At 40.8% G+C, this 15959-nt stretch overlaps 1 protein-coding gene across 1 annotated transcript; it reads right to left on the bottom strand.

Moving 5' to 3' along the window:
* Window positions 1-922: 922 nt before the first annotated feature.
* Window positions 923-12343, bottom strand: LOC114648038 (uncharacterized). The gene is made up of 6 exons (XM_028796826.2): window positions 12096-12343; window positions 10106-10140; window positions 7505-7538; window positions 3945-4352; window positions 2313-2444; window positions 923-1170 (listed from the first exon to the last, which is right to left on the bottom strand). The coding sequence occupies exons 1-6, from the start codon at window positions 12113-12115 to the stop codon at window positions 960-962; spliced, it is 840 nt and encodes a 279-aa protein (XP_028652659.2). The 5' UTR covers window positions 12116-12343; the 3' UTR covers window positions 923-959.
* Between the last annotated feature and the right edge of the window lie 3616 nt (window positions 12344-15959).

Raw genomic sequence — 15959 nt, 5'->3', positions numbered from 1 at the left:
TCTATAGGTGGATAGTAAAAAGGCCTAGAGGTGAGCTGAAGAAATGCAGATGCATGACAGAAGTGAATAGAGAAGAGGAGTTTGGGGTGAAACAGCTGGCTATCCCAGAAACGGTAACACTGAACTGCTGATAATGTGCACTTCTGATTGCACCACTTAGCTGCTAGCAAGCCGTGGCTCCGTATCATGTGTCCGCTCCAAAATTCATGAGAATTGAGAGGTTGTGAGCCATTCAGATGCCATCCCAGGAGTTGCTTTTTGGGTCAAACAAGGAGTTCATTTGTTCATACTGTAAAAATGTTCAAGTGCGCTAATTAGACAACCCTTCTCAAATAATGATCAGCTGAACTGGCCTAAAGGAGTAGCCTAACTTATCCTAAACTAAATGATCCCACAGTTCCTATTTTGTGCCATCACCTGGTTTTAGGGATAATAACACTGTAGTTCCATGGGGAACATCTCACCCTATCTAACGACTTTCTTTTTAAATACCCGAATGCCACTGTTAACAGGCTTCATATAACACACATGCATACTTAAAGAATGCTACATTACCAGACGTTAAAGGATACGTTCTGCATCTTTCAAGTCAAAGCTATTTCTTTACAAAGACAGTATATGTGCCATTTGCCATGCAAAATTGCATGCCAGCATTTTCTATGCACTTTTAACAATATCTTGCCTGCACTGGTGTTTGCCATTGGAATTCATGGGGCATGGGTATAGACAGAAAACAAAAGCCTTACTGAATACTTCCACTTTGAAGCAGCAAAAGGTTCGATTTAAGAAAACATGTCTTTGTCTTATTCATATATAACATCTTTGTGAAGAAATAACTTTGACATGAACGATATGAAACTTACCTTTTACGCTTCTCTGCTCAATTACACTCCTTCAAAGAAAAACAAGAACCTCTGTTAAGTGCATTTAAAGTCACTCTTTATTTTATGAAAAAAGATTTAAACATTATTTGGCAACTTTCGAGTATAAGCACACAGGACAGGGTAATAACAGTCGTTTCCTTTCAGTTGCTGAAGATCAGTGGGCATAAATGTTGGTGAATGAGGAAGGCCAAATAGAAACCAGCTTCCACTGAAGTGTGCACACAGAGCCACTTGACTGCCCTCGGGTTGCACAACTTCCATAATCAAAAACTGAAGTGCATAATCTCTGAAAGCAGAAGACAGACAGAAATGTCAGAAACGGGACGGTGATATTAGTTCTAAAGAATTCCATACACAATTGAAGTGTACAGTATGAACAAGTGATGAGTTAAAAGAGAAAAGAGATGTGTGGAACCAAAATGAAGAGCTTCTACGTACTTCCATACATGTCACTTATTGACAGGCACAAAGTTTATGTACACAGACGATGGACGCTGTGCACCTCACGAGCCCCAGGCCCTGTGATTTCTTGTCTGTCTCTTTTCTTAACGTGCGTCATGCTGAGGTTTTTTTTCCTTCTTGATATTCAGTCCCAGTTCATTTTTGACTTTACAGAGATCATTTGTTTTTGTGTGTTTATTAGACTACCAGGGGGATCACCCCCTGCTCACTTCGCTCACTAACCCCTCCAGCCTGCGCTATGTGCCAGCCACTTCATGTCTCTGCCGCTCGTGTTGTGAAGAGGGGGGCTGAACGCACCCCAAGGAGACGCGGTCGCTCCTCCAAAACCCCCTCTTAAATGGTGATACAGTGGGAAACACATAGTTTGGTTTTTTTACTTGCTGTTTGTTCGATCAGCTGCTGGTTTGCTATGTGATCTGCATCTCATGCGGCGCTTTGAACATTTAAAAGCCTTTACAGCAGCTGTCCTACTCTTTGTCTTTTATTTCCGGGTGTGGTTAAATCTCTTGGCACAAAGTCTCATCTCGCGGGACGTGAGTTCTTGATATTTTTTAGTTTATAATTTAAAAATGGAATAAGAATCTGAAAATCTAACAACTTCACATTAAAGATCGATAAATCCTGAACAGAATGATACCAAACATATATATGTAAGTTTTAAAATAAACCTGATTTAAAGTGTAACAAAAAGTCACATAAAATCATTGCACTTTCGGGCTTAGGATTTTATATATAGAGAGAGAAGATTACTATGACTTTTGTTTTTGCTGATTGTTTTGCATTTTTGTTGTGTTTAATATTGTCTCCAGAGTACGGTGAGGTTTTCTAACTCACTGGTGTGACCCATCACCAAAATCCAAATGTACGTGTAACATTAGACAGCACAGTTTTAAATACTTACAAAGCAATCAAATAAATAACAAAAAAGAAATGACAATATCTTTAACAATCTGCAGAAAGGCTCACCTGCCATAATCATCTGTAATAAATATAGGAAAATATTTCAATGATTCTTGTTTAATAATATGTACCAATACAAGGGTCGGATGAATGCATGTTTTCCCAAATGCTATAGCATATCCAAACTCTTCAAATGGCCTGAAATAGATCAGAATTAGAGGTTGTAGTCAAAAAGACTTAACTTCTATGTTTTATGAGTCTTCTTGCTTGGTTCTTCTACATACAATTAAGCATCAACTTAAAATTGAAAGGTTGCATTTCACAAATCACACATTGGCTACTATGCAGTATAACTTGTGTGAACCCAGAGCCATCTTTAGGTTACTAAAGTTCAGAAGCCTCCTCCACTAAAGTATGTAATGGTGGGCCCAGACTGTCCTCGTACCCAATCCATCTGACCGTCCAGTACGCTCTTTGTATACTGAACTGAGAACTGTGAAGTGCTGCCATGTTGACTCGTTCTTTGTGTGCCGCCCAGGATTTTCAGTGATAACCGAGGTCATTTAAGCAGCACCCCTGACAGGCCCATCAGCTCCACTAGTGCCAGTGCGATTTATCTTTCAGAACCGCACAGCCTTCTAAAAGTGACTGAGGTACACCAAGATTCACAAATGCGTCACACAGTTTAAATGGTGATGTAATCATTTGATGCGGTGGTATGTACAGTATCTCCAGAAGACGCTGCCCTTGAAAGGTGACACGTTCTCAAGATTCCATCTCTGTTTAACAACATCTGCACATTGTACATAATTTCAAAACACAACGTGTCATTACATACAAATTAAAATGTAGGAATCTCAGAAATAAATCTGATACCTTCATAGTTTTAGCGTGAACAAATAGTGCTGCTAAGCCTGTATTTGGGGTTTATTTGTTATACAAAACAAATGCCAACTGTGCAGGGCTTTTGAGTTTGGCAGCTTCACAAAGGGAAGTCTGAACTGAGTCACCCATTGACTGGTATTGGGTACATAATGTGAGCTCACCATACATCCAATAATACTCCTTATAGTGTAGAATGGCATGTTGTTCTGACTACATAACACACACACTAGTGAGACCACATCTGGAGTGTTGTGTGCAGTTCTGGTCACCGCACTACAAAAAAAATCACATAGCGGCACTTGACGCTGCACAGAGGAGAGCAACCAGGCGCTTCTCCCAGGACATGAGGTCATGGCAGATTTAAGCCTGTTCAATCTCAAGGAGAGGAGACTGTGTGGAGTCTGTCAACAAATGGTGAATCACAAAATCGAGAATACCAATAGTGGAAAGTAAGGGGAAGTGCATTTGGGACTGAAGCCTGGAAGCTCTTCATCATGCAAAGAGTCGTGCAAACCTGGAAAAAGCTACCGAGACGTGTCGTTGAAGCAGAAACTGGATGTGATATGGGGACAGCTTAGCACTTAGCTAAACAAACGGGCTTGATGGAGTCAATGGTCTCCTTTCATTTGTCGTATCTCTTCTGTTCTACTTGAGGATGAAGAGTCTGAAGGATTTCACACATTCCCACCTATTTTGACACACACACACACACACACTCATTTCTGATACATTAAGCATGGAAGTAAATCCCAGTCATCTTTATCAATGGGCTGCCACTAAGCTCATTAAGGTTTTAAAGTTGCGTGACTTTACCTCATAGTTGTTCTGTATACTTTTTCTTCAGATCCACTCCATTGACCATCAGATAATTGAGGGGAACATTTTATGCCATTAAAATTTGCAAGGTGGTCTTTTATATTACAATGTACTTGAATAAAATCATTCTCAAAACAATTTTTGCCAATATCAATTTGTAATTTTAGAGTCCATAAAATTTTAGCCTCATTAAATTTTTGTAAGTTTAAAAAATTAAATATGGCGTTAAAAAAAGGATCAACACTCATGATATCCCAGATATCTGGTAATATGTGAATTATGTGCAGACCAGTTAGAAGGCAATCTTGCACAGTGGTATTAATAATGATGCTGTTCCCCAGCATTGCACCGGGGGGCATGTAACAGTGGTCCGTCATATTTGTAAGAATGAGCTCCCACTGAAAACTGAAAGAAAGAAAAAATTTATTTAGACACATTTATAACACTATGTAACAAATTTTTATTTTTATTTTGTTCCTGGGTACAAAGTGTGTTTTCCTAACCCGTTATGTCTAAAAAAAAATAGCAAATAGCTGTTGTTCCACAAAAACTTTGCTTTTGTGATCAGGACAATGATATTTTGAAATTTGTCTGTTTTCGAGAAAATTCTTGATTCACATTCAATACTGAGTAGTCTTCTAGAATATTCTTGAACTGTTAGAATTGTCCAGAAGTTTCTGGAATTTTCCAGGATTGTCTAGAACTTTCAAGAAACTTTTAGAACTTTCTAGAACGTTCTCGGACTGTCCAATAGCAGTCATACAAGTATAGAAGCACAAGTGACTCAAACCAACAATTCAGTTTATGTTATTTTTTTGATTTGATTTAGATGGCATCAAGAGGTTGCTTGCACCCAGCAGATGCATTTTGCTACGTCTGTGGACAATTTATAAAGACAAGAGCGAGAAAGTATTCCGTGAAAGCATGTCGTAAGATGTGCGAGGCCTACAAGGCATACTTCGGCATGCCTGTCGGGGATCAAGACAAGCCCTGGGCACCTCATTTCACATGTGAATATTGCAAGAACACTCTTGAAGGTTGGTACAGGGGAGAAAAGAGAGCCATGAAGTTTGCTATCCCGCGAATTTGGCGGCAACCGACTGACCACTCAAGCAACTGCTACTTCTGCATGGTGGATCCTACCAAACGTCGCACTGGCAAGAATGCACCTCAAATCGTTTATCCAGACATTCCTTCTTCCATTGCCCCAGTACCACACTGCCCCGAGCTGCCCGTTTCCACTCCTCTGAAGAGGGATCAGCCATCTTCAGGAGACAGCAGCAAGTCAGACAGCAAGGAAGATATTGCAGATATCCTTGACACTCATCTTGACAAATTCAAGGAGAACATGGGAGCTTACTCAGAGGAGCAAAGCGAGCGCTTTTATCAGGATATACTGGACTTTGAACGTCATTACCAAGGACAGTATAACGAAAACATGATGGGGGACTACATTTGGGGGCTTCTTTGAGAAAGCGATTTGCAGTACAGTCGCAAATCTAGAACACCTACTCATTTCTGAACCTTTTTGAGTGGTTTTGACTGTCTTTGTCTATTTATCATGCAAGTGTTCTTTATCAGACCGCATGAACGAAAAGATAAAAATTCTCTTGTTTTGTCACTATAAATACGAAATTTTCTGGGCTGTGGTCATAAAATCAAAGTTTGTGCTGAATGTAGTCGTTTTTTCCATAGGCTTTAGACATAAGCATTTGAAATATAACTCTTGGAAGCCAGGAACAAAAATTGTGTTACATAGTATAATCAGAAAGCAATATATATATATAATATATAAATAGTTTAAACACACAAACAACCTACAAAAACCTCTGAGCCTGACAGTTCTCTGAGCACAGCGCCATCCAGTTCTGCTGCACGAGGGGGTCCTGACTCGGCATCTTTAGAGACTTGAGGATCGACTTGGAATGTCTATGAATTACACGTTCATCTTTTTTTCCATTGTTTTTTGTATGTTATTTATTCATTTCTTATTCTTATCTACATTTTTTCTCTTTGACATCTTTTAAAGCACTTTGAGCGACATCCTGTGTGTGAAACTGTGCTACAGAAATAGATGTTGATGTTACTGCAGCATTTTCCACAAGAGTTAGTGTTAACATTCTGTGGTTAATCTGCCACTTCCCACTTGCCACTGCAGTGCCTTGACGTTTGCCATTTCCCGATGCAGTGGAGATGAAGTCAGCAGCAGATGTTCACGTGCAGTTCAGAAAGGCAGTGGTGCCTCTTTGGTGCCCTCAGTGTGTCAGAAGGCTTGGGTGCAGTCGGTGGTGGTGTCATTGAAGAAGCGATACAGTGTTATGCAGGTATCTGTGCCCCTTTGGATGTGGCACAGGCCCACTAAGGCGTGACTGGCACGGATTTCACTGCTTCTCTTGACATGTGCTGCTGTTTATCAGAGGCAGGGAGCTTCAGTATATTTGTCACGTCGATGCACAGTATAATAACAGCTCGTTGATTTGAATTATTCTGTGTACGAGGCTTGTCTGCATTTACCTACTTGATCAAAGTTGTCATCATTTCCCAGTTTCTCCGAAATGTTGTGTACACACGGCTCAGAGTTGCCATAAATATACGCATGTTCACCAGTCAAGTGTTCTTTTTTTAAATCCCGATGTTTGCGTGGGAAGTTGTGCACGCACATTCTGACCATCTTTTAGTGCATACGCCAGCTTTATAAATGAGGCCCCTGTATAGGATTCATTTCTGCCTTAATGGGCTTTTTTTCAGAAGCGGGGCCAATAAAAATAACTCAAAAAGTCTCAAATAGCAAAAGTTATGCATCTGTGATAAAACAGAATTCCAACCAGTAACTAGAATACAGGCCACACTCTCCTGGGGACTCGTTTATAAAAGTTGCGTATGCATAAAAAGAGGTTCAAAATCAAATGTGAAGATTCTTATTTATGTTTATTTTGTTCTTTTTTATTGTATATTTAGTTTCTATCTGCTCAAGTAACTTCTGCTACATTCATTGTGTTTTGTGGTGGTCCCCCAAGAGTTGGATCCACCTGCCCATCACCGTCAAAGGGATGTCCCCAGCCCTTGTGTTTGCCTTGTGAGTAAATACCCATAGTACACTGCAGTTCATTGAGTGTGCTTATGGTATGGCGAGTTTCTCTACAGTTATTTCATTGCTTTTGTGATTTTTTTGTGACGTTTCACTTTGATTTTTGACCACTTTTTGGATTTCGTACAGGGGCTTGTCCTCCTCTAGCTTGCCTTTCAGGCAGATCCTTTTCTCTTTTGCGCTCTTTAGAGCTTTATTTAGTAAGAGTATTTTTTGTGAAAGAAATCTTTTTTCTTTATAAAAGATTCTCCGTTGCTCTTTTCATTACTGGCCGGATGGTTTCCCACCCTCTACTGGACACTTTAAGTAATTTTGGGACTCTTAAGTAATTTTGTGCTTGAGACCTCTAGTTCACAACAGCATTAATGCATTGAGAAGGCTTTAGACAGGTCAGAAAATGGTGTATGATTGATGGCAGTTGTGCTTCCTCTAAAGCAGAACTCTTAGAAAACCAATTTAAAAACATTACCTTGCCTTATTATTTTTCTTTTGAAGTTGAAGACCTGTAACAAAAAAATAACATTATGTAAACAAGAATGTCACATTGACACCACCATCACCTTCTGCATTAATGAACAGCAGCATAGCCTCCTATTCCCATCGCCCAGCAGGCGAAGTCACCAACTCTTGTGCTCAATTAAGCTCAAATTCATGAGCGTACCAGGTGGGGGTGGGAGGGGCTAAGCCTGTTGTGTGTTTTTATATATATATATATATATATATATATATATATATATGGAAGAGAAGGTCTGTGATACGGTCTGCATATTTGCAGCTGGAGATCCACAAAGGGAGAAAAAATGAATCACGTATCATAAAGTAGTTTTTTTTAACCCCCCCCACACACTGACTTAGCCGTCCCCCCACCCCCACCCCCCTCCACGTAATGTGTTGCTATATATTGCCTTTGATTCTTGTAAGTCTAAGCACTATCCTCTGATGAAGACCCCTGGCAGGGGTTGAAAGCTCAAGAATAAAAACTACTTTATGATGCGTGATTCATTTTTTCTCCCTTTGTGGATCTCCAGCTGCAAATATATATATATATATATAGTAAGGTTTCTGAACTCTCTTTTGGGACTCCCCACAACAGGACGACACGCCAAACAGCATCCCAAAGTGCGATTGCTGTGTCTGTCGAAGACAGCTTATCCATTGCCTGGGCAACCACAGGCTCGCAGTGCTGCAGCAGCTTGTCGCCGAAGCGAATCCGAGTCGATAGCAGTTGCTCTATAAGCACCTGCCATCGATGGGTGATGCATTATAAATGCAGGGAACAGTATTACTTGGCCACTAACATGACCACGACCCTGCCTGACTGCTGTGTCTGTGTATAGGAGAGTGGCAGATCACGCAACAATAAATAACTGCGCTGTTCCTGTTTCAAGATGACTAAAGCTGGATTTGCTAAAGTACCGAGACTCAGCCTCGTGTTTTCAGGTGTTAGACAGGGACTCATGCGTCACAATATTTATCTACTCTCTCTCACTATATAAAATCCTAAGCCTAACAGTGCAATGATTTTATGTCACTTTTTTGTTACGCTTTAAATCAGGCTTATTTTAAAACCTACATATATATGTTTGGTATTATTCTTTTAAGAATGTATTGAACTTTAATGTGACGTTGGTTTTTGTCAGTTAAAATGAATGGATTGTTTATTTAGTCTCTGGACCTCAGTTTAACAGGAATACTCCAATCGGTAAGAGGGTAAATATTTTATTCTCATTTCATGATTTTTACTCCATTAAATAATAATTAATTTTTCTTTTACACATTTATAGAATTTTAAGATTTTGACTCCAATAAATAATAATTTTTCTTTTGTACATTTACAGATTTTACTAATATTCTGTCTGCAACTGGGGATTGGGTGCCAAAGGCGCCAGGGGGGCTTGCCCCCCCTAGTATATGTATATATGTGTGTGTGTGTATATATACTGTATATATATATATATATATATATATATATATATATATATATATATATAATATATATATTGTGGCAGACAGCCGGGGCCCCTTCTGTACTTGGTCCAGGGAAACAGCCATCGGCTGCACAGTACTTCCCCCGGAACGCTGGGTGGCAGCCCCCGAGTGACAGTGGTGCCCCAGACACCCGCAGGGCTCCCTGGGAGATGGAGTTCTCCTCAGCCCTGCTGAGGTCCGGGGTGGCCACCAGGGGACGCTGCAGGGGTTCCTGAGCCCGTCTGGGTGCTTCTTCAGCCACACCCGCGAGTGTAACCGGAAACGGGCGACCAAGCACCGGGAGCAGTTCCGGGTGGACTAAAAGGAACCAGCAGCCACTACTCCGGAAGCCAGAGTCGGGAGGAAGAGGGACAAAGCTGCCTGGGAGGAGTGGAGGATCTCAGAGAGAGAGATGAAGGAGTTTACTTTGTGCGGTTTGTGCTCAGCGCTGAGACTGCGTTGTGCCTGAGGGACACGGGGAAGACATGGCCCCCAGGTGAAGAAATTTTACGTGTGCCTCTGGTGTCAAGTCTGTGTTGAGTCAGCGCTCATATAGCGCCTTTTATCACTATATGTGTGTGTGTTATATTTATAATGCATCTAGCCACAAATTAAAATATATTATTTATAATGTAGGATACTAAGTATTTAAACCTTTCCAGTGCGTATGATCTAATTTGGGGTGGCATAAAAAATGTACAATGAAGCTGAGTAGTGAATGTTTTCAGTGCCCAATTTAAACTCTTCTTAAAAGCACTTCTGTTTATATTTTATTTACAGTTTCCAGCTAAACATAAAATAAAAACTGACCCCCGTCTCTCTCTCTCCACTGGCGGTCCTAAAAAGCACCGCAGGCATGTTTTACACGTTCAGCAAATAACCAGCGGCATTTGTTCTGAATTAGCAAATTTTTGCAGCTTTTAGTTTGCTTCATAGGACGGTCCAGGCAGTAGTGGGACATGTTTTCAAATAATTCCATGACCCAAATATCTTTCTTTTAAAGGTTTTAGTAAAAAATTTAAGCAAAACAGATCACACAAAATAGAGAAAAAACTGAAAAAATGGCTCTTACAAACAAGACAAAAGAAGGAAAGCCACTTACCACTTTTAATGAGGTCCTCATAATACATTTTTAGTCTGCAAATACAAAATATGTCCGTTAATGATTTTATATAATGAAGGCCTCCTTGTGATGCCCGGTGCTTACTGGACTAGTGGGTACCTTGCTGGTCAGGACCGGGTGAGTGCCGGTGCCATAATGACATACACAGACGGTCATATCTACCAAGTATTTAACTAATGATTTAACTTCGAATGTCAACGTGTACCTTTTGTTACACAGACTTTGTTCATGTTGGCTCACACAAGGTAAAAATACAGAGAAAATAAAAACGGCTTAAAAATAAAAAATCCCAAATGCGACTCTTCAACCTCGACCAACAGCAGAAATCCACACCAGCGCCTTCCCTGGCCACCGCACGCCTCCACTCAGTCTGCTGAAACTCTTTACCGAGTTTTCCCCGTTCTCAGATCCTCCGCCGTCTGCCATTCCCTTCCACACCGCACAACTGGAGTCGGACTGCCACCGCAAATGTCCGTCACTCCTAAACTGCTTGGCAGGCCTGCTGCTGTTCTCAAATAAGTAAGCAGAGGGACGCTCCTCTCTCATGTCTTCTCTCGTCTATAAACCACTCCGGCCTTAAATACTGTCTCTAATCTGTGCGGCTGCCCCATAATCGGATGACCCTGTCGGCATGCCACTGCGACAGCGCACCACCGTGAGCTCTCATGAAAGCTCAGTCAGCGGGCAATCTCCTCTGCACCCCTCCACCATGTGGCCAAAGAGCGCCAGGCTGGATGGCTCCCTCCTCTCCCACCATGGATGTGCTGATACTCCAAAACCCCACGGACAGCCTGAGAGAACTCAAAGTTCTCACACATTCCCATGCCGCTGCCAGAACGCTGCACCACAAGGTTAACTACTAATGCCCTCTAAAACACAAAGAGTTAAAACTCTTGCCAACATTTATCAGCTTTATGATGCGACTCGCCGCACTCCTTCCTTCCTTGTAATGTGATGGCGTCTAACATACAGCAGGAGCAGCCAGCCAGTCTCCCAGTGACAGACACCATGCTGGAAGGACTTTTGTGCTATAAAAGGGCACCAGAAACAGACCTCAGCAAACAAGCCAGCGTCATCAACACTTCTTCATTCACAGGAGACCAACTCATCTAAGGCCATTGAGGAGTGGGCCAGAGTTTGGACTTTAGGCCCCTCGTCCCCACTGAGTGTGTTGAAGAGCCTTCACATTCTTCCCAAGAGAGGCGTCACTATTGGACCCTTGTGTATGTCACGCTATTCATATCCGTCTACTTTCTGACAGCCTTTAATCCAAATAAGCGCCACAGGCGGATGGTTGAATACTTTCTCAGCAGCACTGGGTTCAAAGGGGGCATAGAGCTTACCATTGTGTTATGCAATATACACGGAAGAGTTTTTATCTGTAAATGTGTACATCATTCAAATACAAACTAATAATAAAATAACAGAGATATTCATGTTCAGCAGTCAATTAATAAAGGAATAACGAGGAATACACATTGGTCAGTGGAAGCACTAAAGGCAGTGAAGCGGTGGCTGCGCCAGGTCTGTTTCCTGCTCCACGTCATCTAAATGTCCCATCTGCATGACAACCACAGATCTAATCTGTACACAACACAAGCATTCCCAGTATTAATACTGAAAAATGTCGACAGCTCTAAAGAATGATCTAGTGCAGTTTATACATCCAGCAATTTTAAAAATGTCTTCATAAAGCCAACAGCCTTTGGCAGCTGAGCACTTTTATGGGATGTCTTAATCTAACTTCATGAACCACAAAACAAGACCGATTTACACAACAAGCACTTTAAAGACGCGCCACAGGTTACACCCTGGCCTCTTCGCAGATCACTTATCCCGCCATTTTTTTCAAATGCTGTAACTTCTGATCACGAACAGCAACAGGAGACAAAAATCCAATCAAGTAAGAACTCATCTGAAAGCCACAACACCCGAACACAAATCCACATCAAGCAGCCCTTTAATTTACCTGGTGGAATCCAAAAACATTTTATTCGGCTCAGCAACAAAGAAACTTGTATCTGAAGCTTCGCAAGTCAAACCAGTTTTTAAGGAAATGGGCGTTGACAAATGGGTTGGTTTGTTTTTTAAATCTTGCACAATGAATTCTGGTATTTGTAGTCCTGTGTACTCACCTTAAATGGCCACCCCTGAACAGGATTACAGATGTTGCAGCTTATTATCACGACACCGTATGATAGCCATCTTAACTCAGCAGTTTATACTTTAGTGTAAAGATGGTTCACAAGTAAGATAGATAGATAGATAGATAGATAGATAGATAGATAGATAGATAGATAGATAGATAGATAGATAGATAGATAGATAGATAGATAGATAGATAGATAGATAGATAGATAGATGTTGGTATTAAGGAGCCCCATAGTGTTTCTTGACACAGTTCTGCTGAAAAATTTGTTGGCTAAAAGTCCTCAGTGTTGTGTCACAGAGAGGATGTGCAGCTTTGTTCATAATGGCACTCAGTTTTGTTTTAATTCTCTCCTTTGCTAATTCCAGATTATATCCCATAGCTGAGCCTGCCCTTTTAATGAGCTTGTTAATTTGGTGGGCCTCTCTTAAAGTGATGTTATGGACCAGTCCAGCACACCACAGTGTAGGAAATCGCACTGGTCATCACAGAGTTACAGAAGATGTGAAGGATGTCACTACTCACATTATAGGAACAAAGTCTCCTAAGGAAAATGGTCTGCTCTGCCCTTTCTAATGTAGTCCTTGGTGATACTAGACTTGTCCAACCTTGTGCAAGTTGTAGATGTGAAGGATGTCAGTACCACCACTAAAGGAGCTCAGTCTTCTAAGAGTCTGCTCTGTCCAGTTTTACAGTTTATTTTGTGATTAACTTTTTATTTGATAAAGACTAAGGGGCCAACCCCACCGTCCAGCTCTACGCGCTAGCTTCTTTGTGGTTCTGCTGCTCGCATATGGGGATGCGGATGTCCAATTTAAATAGATTTTAATTTTCATGTGAAGTGTTACATTTGCATCATGACGTATAACTGCCGTGACTGAATTTCATTTCTTTCTGTTGAATAAAACGACTTTTTCAAATGTTTGGCCCTGAGATTTGTTAATTGTCTTGCAAAAGCTATTCTAATGGGAAACTGTAAACGCTTTAATACGAATGGCATATCAAGATCTCCTTTGTTGTGTGATGTTATCCCCTGAAGATGTACTACATTACCTTTCTTTGATACATCCTTCTTTCTACAGTAATTTGTGCGGTGGAAGACCAGACGGTGTTAACGGTTGTAGATATTCTTCATGATATTGTAAGTTGATCTTTTATTCTTCCACACGATCACCACCAACTATTTCAGCAGTCTATTGACACACATTTAACCAATTTGCTGTGTAACTGATTATCATTGTTGGCAAAAATTCATTTGACTTCATCGTTTCTCGGTGCTAAGATTGCGCTTGTACTCATTTTTTCTGTTGATAACCCTTCGGGATGAAATTCTTCAATAAGATTTAGGAACTTAAAGTGAGGAAAACATTAAAATTTCTAAGTGCTGAGAGTGCAGGAACTGTGTCTGACAAAAGCATTCACAAGACTGAGAGGGGAGAGGACTGTGGTCTTGTTTGAAAATGGTGGAGAGGAGGGCGTGACTTGAAAAAATATCATGGCAGTAGTCTAGTCTTGTCTCCTAAAAAGTCTCGTTGCGTTGAAAGATTTTTTATATAATAGTGAGATAAAATGACAGGAGATAGAAAAATGTGCATTAGAAAAGAAAACGGACAAGGAGTCCGCCCTCCCTATGCAACCCAGAGTGAGCCAAGGAGTAATATACTCTGGGAGAATCCAGTCGCTAGAGAAGGCAAAATGGGATTTAAAGAATCACAACTAATCAAGAATAAGAAAAAACAGCAAGTAATAGTTTTTAGAAAAACAAAATCAAGGCATTAGAGAAAAAGAGAAATTTAACAACTGAGCAGCCGTAGATCAAGTTTCACTTGCACTGGTGGAGGCACCATTAACTCACACTGCAGACAACACAAGGCGCATTCAACTGGAGGAGGAGGAGGACTGCCAGTTGTCTTCAGTTACACATTCAGGTGCTTACAGCAGGAGGCAATAATTAATTTGGTCAACAAAATAAGGGTTATACAGAAGCATGGAGAAATCTAAAAGATGAGCATTGAAAGAAAGAAAGAAAAAGAAAGAAAGAAAGTAGGTGGCATATGTGCTTCTAAAATGAAAAGACAGGAGGGTATTGCCAGAATACGTGGAGCCCATTCTCATCATATATAGTAGTGTTAGTGTTATTAGACCAGTCGAGCCCCTCATTGATTTGGACCCCCAAGTACTTAGTGTGCATATAAAGAATTCACCATCTTGGAAGTCTTCACATTTTATTGTTCTTCAACATTGAACTCAAGTGAACTCAATTGATAAACACAAAAACACTCTTTAATGGCCAAGTGAAAAAAAATCTCAGCAAAGGGGTCTAAAACACAAAATAACCGATTTCTTAAGTACTCACCCCTTTAATATGACACCCCTAAATCTTCACTGCTGCAGCCAATTGGTTTTAGAAGTCACAGCACTGGCACAATGGAGATCACCTGACTGGGGATTCAGCTGATTGTAAGATAAATGCACCAGTATGTGGAAGGTCCAACTTGGAGTGAGTCAGTATGGCGGTCTGACCTACACAATGAAGGCAAAAGGACACTTCAAACAACTCCATGAAAAGGAGATTAAAAAGAACAACTCAGGATGGAGACAAGAAAATCTCGAAGTCGCTGGATATCTCTGGAGTCCAGTCAGTAAAAAATGGTAAGAGTATGCTGTAAATCCGCTAGAGCAGGCCATCCATAAAAACTGAGTGACCAAACAAGAAGAAGATATTGCGGGAGGCCACCAAGAGACCAAAAGTGCCTATAGATAAACCTCATTCCTCTGTTATAGTCACTTCTTTGTACAGACAGGCCATAAACTGAACAGAGCAGAGTACTTCCTGGTGTCCCAGACAGCGTTCAGTAGCCATTAAGAAGGCTAACAGGACATTGGGTTATACTGTAGCACGATGTGTGGAGTACAAGTCCAAGGAGGTTATGCTGAGGCTTTCTATCTAACACACGGGTGAGGCCTCATCTGGAGTACTGTGTGCAGTTTTGGTCTCCAGAATACAAAAAGGACATAGCAGCACTAGAAAAGGTCCAGAGAAGAGCGACTAGGCTGATTCCAGGGCTACAGGGGATGAATTATAATGGGAGGTTAAAAAAAAAAGCTGAACCTTTTCAGTTTAAGCAAAAGATTAAAAGGAGACACGATTGAAGTGTTTAAAATTATGAAGGGAATTAGTACAGTGGATCGAGACTGATACTTTAAAATGAGTTCACCAAGAACATGGGGACACTGTTAGAAACCTGTTAAGGGGAAACTTCGCAGAAACATTAGGAAGTTTTTCTTTACACAGAGAACCGTAGACACATAATAAGCTACCAAGTAGTGTGGTAGACAGTTGGTCCGTACTGGCTGAAATATAGCAATGCTGTGATTAAATGTTGTAAAATGTGAACATTTCCAAGAGGCTGAATACTTTCGATGGGCACTGTATGTGTAGCTACTCGTATTCTGAGTCTAAGGAGGCAGGTCCCCCCTATTGAGTCCTATTTAACACCCAACATGCCTCATGTAAACTGCTGAGGCGTTAAGCTGGTTGTTCATGTTTGTGTTTTGTTTTAAATTTCATTTTGGACTTTTTGGTAATATGACCCTTTGCTTTTCTATGTATGATTTACACACTCTGGATTTTGGACTACGCTCCCTTTTTTAAAATTTATACGCTCCATATGTAATAGTTTC

Source organism: Erpetoichthys calabaricus, chromosome 3, assembly GCF_900747795.2.
Source record: "Erpetoichthys calabaricus chromosome 3, fErpCal1.3, whole genome shotgun sequence".
Classification (NCBI taxonomy): domain Eukaryota; kingdom Metazoa; phylum Chordata; class Cladistia; order Polypteriformes; family Polypteridae; genus Erpetoichthys; species Erpetoichthys calabaricus.
This window is presented reverse-complemented; position numbering and strand designations above follow the sequence as displayed.